Consider the following 11,390-nt stretch of genomic DNA (forward strand, 5'->3'; position numbering starts at 1 on the left):
TTATAAAATCTAGTGTGAGATTTTGACCGTGACAATTGGTGTATGCGGTGAGCAACCTCAAATCCAACAATGTCATCAAGAGAAAAAATGTCCAAGTCGACGCGGTCAGCGAGATGTCACGGGGAAAATAATGGTGTCCTTTCAGCGCGACAGTGACGCGGGCGGGGGTACAGCGAACCACTGTGTGCGGGTCCCACTCCCGACCTCCATGGACCGAGCTCACCCACCCCCTTCGTCCTCCTCCACAGCTTTCTCCATCTCCTCACGTCCTCTCACTGCCTAGTAGCCTAGCTAGTCTATCATCGTAGCTGTAGCTCCAGGCCTCTACTAGCCCGCAGCGTAGAATACGACTAGACGTAGTGCGAGCTGAGCCTGAGCTACTGCCACTCTCGCGACCGCGGGCTCCTGCTCCGCTCCCCCACCCCCCCTCTCCCTCTCTCACTGGCCGGCCTTTAAAGCTGTCACCTTTTGCCACCCTCCCCGTGTCGCTGTACAGTCTCTCTCTCTCTCCCCCTCCCCCTCTCGTCGCTCGTGCTGCGGTGTGCTCGTTCGATTGCCTCAGGTCGGACGGACGGACGCGAGCTGAGTGCAGGAGGGGCCGGATCCGGTGGTCCGGAGCGCGAGCTAGCGGCCCCGGTTGTCGCGGCGGCGGAGGAGTAGTAGGTGGAGTCCAAGAGGAAGCGGTTCATGGACGTGGTTCCTCCTACCGCAGCCCGGCGGGGCGGCGGGAGGCTGTGAGCGGGTCACCGGCGGCGCCCCTCCCCGCGCCGGCCGGCCGGCGTGTGTGGAGGTAACTCATGTCTAATTTCGCTCCACGCCTGATTTGGGAGCTCGGGAGGACGATTCTCGCATGTACTCTCAGAATGCTTATCCGCGTCGCCATTTGCCTTTCCTGATGGATCTTTTTTTCCGTCACTGAAAACATTTTTTTCTGCGATTATCCGTCTATTTTTTTGTCTCTGTCGCTGGAGGATTTAGCTGATGTTTCCGCGCGGCTAATTTTTCCACTTTTGATTCTCGCACGAAATCGCGCGATTCTGGCGTCACCTCGCCGCCCGCATTTGCGTCTTCTGCTGCGGCTGCCTTTCCTTTTTCCCCATTTCAGATACTGAGCCAAAAGCCGCCTCCTTTGCGTGCTTTTCCACGCTTTGTTGTTTATTAAGGGAGGGATCAGGAGGAGGGATGGAGGGACGCGGATGGCCCAACCGCGCTCGTCAATCTCCCGCGTTTCCCCATGTCAAATTTGTTCTAACCGCTCGAAAATCTCCTCCCAGGTTGTTCTGCCCTCAAGGATCGCTGCGCGCCGCGAGGGGGTGAAACTAGGACGCAAAGGAAGAGCTTAAGATGGCGGCGGCTGTGGCGGCGATGCGTTGCGGGAGCGGGAGCGGGAGCGACGGCGGCGGCGGCGGCTACGACAAGGGCGGGATGGACTCGGGCAAGTACGTGCGGTACACGCCGGAGCAGGTGGAGGCGCTGGAGCGGGTGTACGCCGAGTGCCCCAAACCGACTTCCACGCGCAGGCAGCAGCTGCTCCGCGAGTGCCCCATTCTGTCCAACATCGAGCCCAGGCAGATCAAGGTCTGGTTCCAGAACCGAAGGTGAGCATGTCGGCCGCCCGCCGCGCTTCGCCTTTTGTGATTTGATGGAATTTGCTGCATCAGCAGCCATTACGCTGCATGAGAGTGTAATGGTGGCTGGGTAAATTGAGTAAGGATGGATCACGAACAAATGTGGGAGTTTCTAGTTCTGTGTTGGAGCATATGTGTATTTTTCCCAATCTGGGTAGGTTCTGCATTCAAGCATAGTTGTCATGGGCTTTTCTCCGTGGTTGCAGGTGCCGTGATAAGCAGCGGAAGGAGTCTTCGAGGCTTCAGGCCGTGAACAGAAAACTGAGCGCCATGAACAAGCTGCTCATGGAAGAGAATGAGCGTCTCCAGAAGCAGGTCTCCCAGTTGGTTCATGAGAATGCATACATGAAGCAACAGCTGCAGAATGTGAGTCTCCATTTTGTTGTTTTACTTTTACAGACCACGTTGCTTGTAGGACCTGTATAAGTTTCTGACCGTGGCTACCTTGTGTCTGCATTACATTTCAGCCTTCGTTGGCCAATGATACAAGTTGTGAGTCAAATGTGACCACTCCTCCAAACCCTCTACGGGATGCAAGTAACCCAGCTGGGTAAGTGGTTTTTGTTACCGACAACAGATGGGATCATCCGATTCCCTTTTATGCAAGAACTTGTTACATATCTTCCTTCCATTTTTTCTAGACTCCTTGCAATTGCGGAGGAGACATTGACAGAGTTCCTCTCAAAGGCTACAGGAACTGCTGTTGATTGGGTCCCGATGCCTGGGATGAAGGTCAGTTACCAATTCTGGAGGTTCTTTGTTCCAACACTGATACTAACGCTAAGTGGATCTATGCATGCTCATTTGTTTCTCCTTCCTGTGATTAGCCTGGTCCGGATTCGTTTGGTATTGTTGCCGTTTCACATGGTTGCCGAGGTGTCGCTGCCCGTGCCTGTGGTCTGGTGAATCTAGAACCAACAAAGGTAACTGTATACCTCAAACTTCGTTTGGAACTTCATGTTAGTTCAAGAACGCTCGTTGTTTGTTTCCAAGAGAATCATGAAGAAACTGTCGAATTTGTAGTTAACCATATTGTTTGTATGATATATGGCGTGGTTTCTAAAAAATGAAGAGAGACCTCAGAAAAAAAACTGTACCCCAGCTAGCCGTGCATACCTAGCTCCCGTTTCTCTAAAGATGTAAATAAAGCCTTTTGGAAAACTGAATCAATAAAGTTTTAAACTTAATAAAACAACTCATATGCTGCAATTTCATTTTTTTTGAAGAATCTTCTCATCTTGCCAGTTGAAACAGAAATCCTATCATATTTTCTTGCACTCCAAACTTCTCTACAAAATTGAGGCACACTGTTCTACTAAGAAATTATTCCCTGGAGTTTCTAATATTGCTGTGCATTCTAGATTGTGGAGATCTTGAAAGACCGCCCATCTTGGTTCCGTGATTGTCGGAGTCTTGAAGTTTTTACGATGCTTCCAGCTGGAAACGGCGGGACCATTGAACTCGTTTACATGCAGGTGAGCATTATGTCATTGATCACTTCTTCCTTTGCACAATAATATGGTGTACTTTAGTTCGGTAACTTGTATTGTCCATGCTATTTCTTACTCTTGGTTTGTACATTCAGATGTATGCTCCTACCACTTTAGTTCCTGCACGTGATTTTTGGACGCTGAGATACACAACTACAATGGAAGATGGAAGTCTCGTGGTGTGTATGAACTTGAATGTTGTATTGTTGTTAGTCTAGAGTGTAAATTAGAGCCAATGAAGCCTTTTGCTTACATCCCTGTATATTGTAGGTTTGTGAGAGATCTTTGAGTGGTTCAGGAGGTGGTCCAAGTACTGCCTCAGCACAGCAATTTGTAAGGGCTGAGATGCTTCCTAGTGGCTATTTAGTTCGGCCATGCGACGGTGGGGGTTCAATTGTGCATATAGTGGATCATCTGGACCTTGAGGTCTGATTTCAAACATAGATGTTAAATTCCGTGCATCGATGTTCCCTCCCCATGTTTCTTACTAATTTAATTCAATTATATCTTCACAGGCTTGGAGTGTTCCAGAAGTGCTTCGCCCGCTCTATGAGTCTTCTAGGGTAGTTGCTCAGAAAATGACTACTGCGGTGCGTTCTTAGTTACTACATTTCTTGATCCGCTTTTACCTTGAATTTGTATTTGTATGTTATCTTCTGTAGTATATGTACAGTGTCCACCTTTTACTTCTGATGATCAGTTCCTTGTGGCTCTTACTTGGCAGCTCAGAACCTCAGCCTAGTGCAATTGTTCAATATCTGTTATAATAGGGACATGTTTTTTTGGGATGAACAGTAAAAAGTGAAACAATCCAAAATAGCGAAGTTTCATGGAGAAAAAAAAATATTCGTAATGTTCTGGGCAACAACAAAATAAAAATGATGCTCCAAATAAGTTTTTTCTGAAACCATCTTGGAGCACTGATTTTTTTTTGTGTGCAGGACAGCACGAAAGTCTTTCTGTTTTGAAAATTTGCACCTAGGTAGACTGCTAGGCAATGTTTGATATTTTTCGGATTTTACTGTTCATGACAGGAGCATATGTACTGGGTTCCAGACTGCCACTTTTTATTATAATATCTGTTACATATGGGGAGGAATGATCATAATTGAGTTCCTGTTTTTGGCACTGTAATGCCTAGATACATGCTTAGATTTTTTAGAGAATAAACATCTTATTAGAAATGCTTGTGTTGTCCAAAACAATTTAACTACTTTAGTTTAAAGTCATTCGCTGGTTGGTGACTGTGCTCAAATATGCGATGCTAAAGTGAGATACTTCAAGATGATACTCATAATCCAGAGCTTTAAGTTTTTTATGGCACTTTGGCATACAAAAGTAGCTAACTGCTTTTTGCATCTTTTGACTGCTGGATCGTTCTGTAAATCCTAGTTTGGTACTGACCATTTCTTGTTGTCAAGGCATTACGACACATCAGACAGATTGCTCAAGAAACTAGTGGGGAGGTTGTATATGCTCTGGGGAGGCAACCTGCTGTTCTGCGGACATTTAGTCAGAGGCTGAGTAGGTTAGTCCTGGCTAATGATACTGCTACTTTTGCCCGTGCATGCCTTGGGCTGATGTTTATCTTGACACCATTTTTATGCCCTTTCAGAGGATTTAATGATGCTATAAGTGGCTTCAATGATGATGGTTGGTCTGTAATGGCTGGAGACGGCATTGAAGATGTGATTATTGCTTGCAACTCAAAAAAGATTAGGAGCAATAACACTGCTCCCAATGCTTTTATAGCTCCTGGAGGTGTTATATGTGCTAAAGCATCAATGTTACTGCAGGTGATGATGCGATTATTACATATATGTTAATTTGCATTCCCATTGATAAACACTTTGTTAAGTTTATTAAAACATCTGTTGTTCGATACTGGTATTCTTGCATCTTGTCAAAAATCTGATGGCATGCATTTGGATGGTAGCCTGGTACTTTTGGTTATTGTACTGTTTGTGCTATTGGCTTGTAGTGGTATACTAGAAATGTAGGTTTTGTTTTGTTTCACTTAGCTAACATTGCAGACACTGGAGAATTGAAAACCAACTTGGATCTTTCTCTTAATTCTTGTCTGCTATTTTTCAAGCTCTTACTCTGTCTTTGTTTGGTTTACTAGAGTGTTCCACCAGCAGTACTGGTTCGGTTTCTGAGGGAACATCGGTCTGAATGGGCTGATTATAACTTTGATGCATATTCGGCTTCAGCGCTGAAATCAAGCTCATGCTCACTTCCTGGGTTGCGTCCCATGAGATTTTCTGGGAGCCAGATCATCATGCCACTTGCTCACACAGTGGAGAATGAGGAGGTATATTCACAAATCTTTGCATGTACAGCCGTATGATTTGCTAGATGTTGGCATGATTTGGTATCTCTTCGAGACATTACAAATTCCTGTCGCTCATTGTTATATGCGTTATTAATCTATCCATGTAGATAATTGTGATGGATTGTCCTTGGTTGTATTTTCACGTTCTTCATTCTTGTAAATTTCCCATTTGTGTCTCATGTAACCTTCGTAGAGAGTGTGGCAGTGTTTAATAGTGTGGCAGATTGATAGAATAGCAATAGGTTATTGGCAAGCGAGCCTTATAACAAGCCTATCATTTGGAGAGGATAATAAACAATATGTATTTATACAAGATATGTTGATAAATTGCAAGCTATTTTTCTTGATGAGCGTAATAGCATGAAACCTTGATGAATAATTCAATATGCAGATTCTAGAAGTTGTTCGTCTTGAAGGGCAAGCGCTCGATGAGGGTCTTTTATCAAGAGATATCCACCTGCTTCAGGTAATAACTGACAGTTCATTGATTTAGTCTCTAGTGTTCTATTATCTGATCAATCAACCAGTTGGATTTCACTTTGCACATTGCTTATTAGTTGGATTTCTACTTTGATGCTAGTACTGTGAAGTGTACTGACAAGTGGTACTAAAAAGATCTCTGAACTTTATTGATCTTTCAGTTTTGCACTGGAATAGACGAGAAATCAATGGGATCCTGCTTCCAACTTGTCTTTGCACCAATTGATGAGCTTTTTCCTGATGATGCTCCATTAATATCTTCAGGCTTTCGTGTTATACCACTGGACATGAAAACAGTTGAGTATCCTGTTTCTCTAATTTATTGTTATAGTGAAATTCAGGACACCACTTTCCTTTACTGATCAATAATTCACTTTTCCTGGCAACTGCATTTTTTTACATGTCCTCCTACACTATGCTCCATTCTGTTCAGAAATGCATTGTAACATACTTCTATGCCATCAAAATATTTCTGAAAGTTTTATAGCTGAAACCTGATAGCCATTCAATTACAGTAGGATGGCTCTTGTTTGGCCCAGTCTTCTGGTTTCTACTTTGTTATATGTAGAATGATTTTCAGTTGCTCAGATTTTAACCCCCGGCCTCTGCATCAATCGATGCATACAAGCATCTTTATTAATTATTCAGCAAAGGTCTGACAAGAACATACATCAAGCCACCCGAAGCCACCACTCACACCTACGAACTCGATAATGTGGAGTGCTCTCCCTCCCCATATCTAAAACTGGTGTCGTCGCTGATCCATCCGCATAACGTATCGGAATCTACATCGGGTGCAGCAAACCTAAAGCGTATACCACATGCACACGCTTGAGAAGCCGCCATCATCATCGAATCGCTGACCCATCTTCAGGAAAGAGATCACATCAGCCTTGCCCTTGCCAGTCTGGCCATCCGTCAACACCACCACGGCGCCCAACGGCACCACCTCCCCACGCGCAAACTGCTGAGCACGTCGCGGTCGCAGCCGGTACACCGCAGCACCATACCGTGAAGTACCAGCAGCCGACACAGCTTGAAGTCTCCGGAAGATCTGTCGTGCGTAGCACCTGCCGAACAGGCATGACCCAACGTAGCACCTGTCGGCCAGGCATGACTTGACATCTCCATCGAAGCTTTGTGCAAAGATGAAGCCGCCTCTGTCTTCCAACGCTGCTCCACAAACGATGCTCCCAAGAGAGAAACGACACCGCAGTGCTGCCATCGTCCAATCTGGAAGACCAGATCCTAGGCTTTCCCTCGGAGCAGCATGAGTGGGTCGATAGTAGTTACACGACAATGCCTTCATCAAGGTAACGCCTTGATGAAGGCATCGTCGTGTAACAGCGCAGAACGCCGCCATCGCCCGCCGTCGGCTTGGTTTTCACCGGCAACTATGCCTCCCCGACTCGCAGCCGGGACTAGACGACGGATCTTGAGATCCGACCACCCAGCCTCAGGCCGACCACCTCTGACGGAAGAGATGACCACCACAGCCATAATCCTCGTGATGCGTGGCAGAACCGGAGTACCTCCGTGACCTGTCACTGAAGCCGATGAAAGGCAGCAGGTTGAGAACGCGACGACAGCAGCCCGCCTAGACTCAAAGGGCCTAGATTGAGCCCGCCTACCACGCCGCCGCCTCCTGCCATCCCCGCCGTCAGGAGCAGAGCCCACCGACGTGCCCCAGCCGCCGCTGCCCGCCGTCCTCCTCCGCCGCGCCACAGGGCCTTTGCCCGGCGACGTTGGCGGTGGCAGCGAAGGGAGGGGGAGGCGCGGGAGGTCGAGGGGAGGACCGGTGCTGGCCACCCGGTGGCGGCCGCACGGGGTTGGGGGAGGGAGAGTCGTCCAGATCTTCTCGAGTTTCTTACCTCCTTCGAACTCATCTTTCATAGGATGGTGCATCCGCTGTTAAACACTAGATTTCCTGGTGACTGCATTTTTACATGTCTGCCCTACACAATGCCTCCATTCTGTTCAGCTACATTGCGCTGATACTTCAAAAAGCGCATGTATCCAGCCAGATACTGCCCCAATACTCGGATACTGCCCTGATACGGCCCGATACGTATCCCGTAAGTATCCATTGATTTTTTGATTTTTTTAAAAGAAAATAATGTTTGATACTCCTGGGATACTGCTGCGGCACGTTTTGGATACCTGAAACCCCTCTTTCGATGTGAAAAATTCCCTCAATAGTAAAGGCGCACCTTTTGAAGATTCCCAACATGGGCGTGAGTTCATGCCAAAACATGACTATCGATGTTCTTGTTCAATTGAAAGGTGAGCAAGAGAGTCGATGCACTGATTGGAGCAGCAAACCTAGGGAAATCCCACTGCCAATTAATGTAAGTGGACCAAGTGCAAGAAAAGAAAGGGGGTAATTCTATTGAGGCATGCTTTGACCTAGAAGCTCCTTAACTTTTTCATATTTTTAATAGTTAATATATGTAATATCTGTATATAAATGTATCCCCATATCCATGTTTTTAGAAAATTGGCGTATCGCGTATCCGATACATATCCAAGTATCCCGTGCAACGTAGCTGTTCAGAAATGCATTATAAGATACTTCTATGCCATCAAAATATTTCTGAAAATTTTATGGCCGAAACATGGAAGCCATTCAATTCCAGTAGGCTGGCTCTTGTTTGGCCCAATCTTTTGGTTTCTACTTTGTTATATGTGGATTGATTTTTAGTTGCTCAGATTTTAACCATAATATATTTCATAGGATGATGCACCTGCCGGTAGAACAGTAGATTTCCTGGCGACTGCATTTTTACATGTCTGTCCTACACAATGCCTCAATTCTGTTCAGAAATGCTTTGTAACATCTATGCCATCAAAATATTTCTGAAATTTTTATGGCTGAAAGCCATTCAATTCCAATAGGATGGCACTTGTTTGGCCCTATCTTCTGGTTCCTACTTTGTTATATGTAGATTTATTTTCAGTTGCTCAGATTTTAACCGTCAATATCTTTCATAGGATGGTGCACCCGCCGGTAGAACACTAGATTTGGCCTCTAGCCTTGAAGCTGGTTCAACTACAGTGCAAGCCTCAGGCGGTGCGGACGATTGTAACCTACGATCAGTGCTGACAATTGCCTTTCAATTCCCTTACGAGATGCATCTCCAAGATAGTGTTGCAACTATGGCCCGGCAGTATGTCCGCAGCATTGTCTCCGCCGTTCAGAGAGTGTCGATGGCTATCTCTCCCTCTCGATCTGGCTTGAATGCTGAACAGAAGATAATTTCTGGCTTCCCTGAAGCTGCAACACTTGCTCGCTGGATATGCCAAAGTTACCGGTAAGTATACCCATCGTCTTCTATTTTTATCATGTGGACGATTGATGCCAGTAGTGATCAGTGCTGCTTTTTGCTCTGGTCTACACCTATTCTTGCAAGGCCATGGAGTACAAGTAACATCTTTTCGAAAAAAAAATGGAGTACAAGTAACATAATAGTAGATGCCCAAAATTAAATGTATACTAAAGATTAACTTGAATGGAAGCTGATGCAAAACAACCATATTTACAGGTTCCATCTGGGGGTCGAGTTATTTAGACAGGCAGATGAAGCTGGGGAATCTTTATTGAGAATGCTCTGGGATCATGAAGATGCTATTTTGTGCTGTTCTTTCAAGGTACCTTCTAAAATGAAAAAGCACTACACACAAAAGTAAACAAATGCGTTTAACTGTTGTTTGTCTGTTATGTCTTCCTGGATGTCTGTTAAAATCATGTGAATACCGCTAGGCAGAAATGTGGGCTTTCTTGGCTGATATTCCTACCTCCATGCTAACATTCTTTCAGGAAAAGCCTGTATTTACGTTTGCAAACGAGATGGGAATTAACATGTTGGAAACATCTTTCGTTGCCCTTCAAGATCTCTCGTTGGACAAGATATTTGATGAAGCTGGTAGAAAGGCACTATACTCCGAGATCCCAAAGCTGATGGAGCAGGTATTCAACTGCTTCTTTCGAGCAACTAAAAAAATTACTCTGAAGTCTCAACTGCTAACACAAAATCAGTAGGATCGATGCATGTATTTGAACCTTGCCATGTAAAAATTCAGGGAAGCGCCGACATGTTTCATTTCTGTTTGTGTATTTCATCTCTCTGATTCTAATAGGCAGCCTCCATGAACTGATTAAACTTACTTTCTAATCAAGTCCTTTAAAATACATTTTGTCTATGTTCTCTTCTTTGCTGTTGCTCATTTGGGAAACGGATTAGAAGACGGCGCATCTAATAATCATTCATCTATCTGTTCAGGGCTTTGTTTACCTGCCAGGTGGTGTGTGCTTGTCTGGGATGGGCCGCCATGTCTCATTTGAGAATGCTGTAGCATGGAAAGTAGTTGGTGAGGACAACAATGTGCACTGCCTCGCCTTCTGCTTCGTCAACTGGTCTTTCGTGTGATCATCCTCCCAAGGCAATCCGTGTCCGTCACACGCAGCTCCATTTTTGCTCTCTGTAGAAGAGAACCGGCGCCTCTGGAAAGTAGTTGTTCGCTATCTTTAACTAGTTTGTTTCTTGATTTGAAGAGCCAGCATCCGGAATAATTCTGCCTAGTGTAAATCTGCTCACATTCCCACTAATTTACCCAGGCAAGAAGCTGGCTGCTGTCTGTCTGATTGAGGTGTATGATATGGAATGCTAGTAGCGAAATTGGGACAGGGCTGATGTATAATCAGTGTTTGTGTGTGAAGCGCTTTGGCCGGTTCCTATTTGACTATGTTGCGCGGGTACTTCAGAAAGCGCACATGTCCACCCGGATACTGACCCTATTTTGGATACTGCCCTGATATGTATCCTATAAGTATCCCTTGATTTTTTTGATTTAAAAGAAAACACGTCTGCTTTTCTCTCTCCCTTAATCAAAGTACTCCTTTGGTTTGAAGGAATTCTATAGGATAGACTAGCAAAAAGGCACGTTGCACGAGAAAAGAATACCACATGCTTTTAATTTACAAAGGAGAAAACTTTGTTTTTGTCACTCTAGTTTTTGTCTACTTTGTTTATGTCACTCTAGAATTTGATATATCATGCATTACAATTGCCATTCCTTGGCAAAAACAATAACTTTGCTCCGATCCATAACCTTAAGCTCATCCTCGTGCCGTCATCCCGAGCTCATCCTCGATTCACACGGAACTCCTCATGCCTCCTCTATGATCACCTAGTTTGGTTCGCCAACATCTTCTTTCTGATAATTTATCCACCCCTTTGCTAAAGAGTCTTGGCTTGTTGTTTACAACCTATCTGAAAGAAGATGTTGATGTCGCATATTTTGTCCTCAAGCCCAACGATCATAATAGAGTGCTACATCCGATATGTTCTACACCTTTGATATGTGGACACACAGGTACTTGCGTCCCTATTTCATCACTATTTCTTGCCATACATGTTATATGTACTTTTCCCTGTTTCATCACTATTTATATCTTAT

At 45.2% G+C, this 11,390-nt stretch overlaps 1 protein-coding gene across 1 annotated transcript; it reads left to right on the forward strand.

Annotated features, from left to right (window-relative positions):
• Positions 1-440: 440 nt before the first annotated feature.
• On the forward strand, positions 441-10,731 carry LOC123045980 (homeobox-leucine zipper protein HOX9). The gene is made up of 19 exons (XM_044469244.1): positions 441-790; positions 1,275-1,598; positions 1,835-1,994; positions 2,096-2,178; positions 2,270-2,360; positions 2,456-2,551; positions 2,990-3,103; positions 3,214-3,297; positions 3,389-3,544; positions 3,634-3,708; positions 4,540-4,646; positions 4,734-4,914; positions 5,244-5,432; positions 5,845-5,919; positions 6,095-6,229; positions 8,925-9,244; positions 9,476-9,581; positions 9,751-9,900; positions 10,214-10,731. Exons 2-19 carry the CDS (start codon positions 1,345-1,347, stop codon positions 10,358-10,360), a joined length of 2,523 nt encoding a protein of 840 aa, XP_044325179.1. The 5' UTR covers positions 441-790; positions 1,275-1,344; the 3' UTR covers positions 10,361-10,731.
• The last annotated feature ends 659 nt before the right edge of the window (positions 10,732-11,390 follow it).

Source organism: Triticum aestivum, chromosome 1A (genome assembly GCF_018294505.1).
Source record: "Triticum aestivum cultivar Chinese Spring chromosome 1A, IWGSC CS RefSeq v2.1, whole genome shotgun sequence".
NCBI lineage: Eukaryota > Viridiplantae > Streptophyta > Magnoliopsida > Poales > Poaceae > Triticum > Triticum aestivum.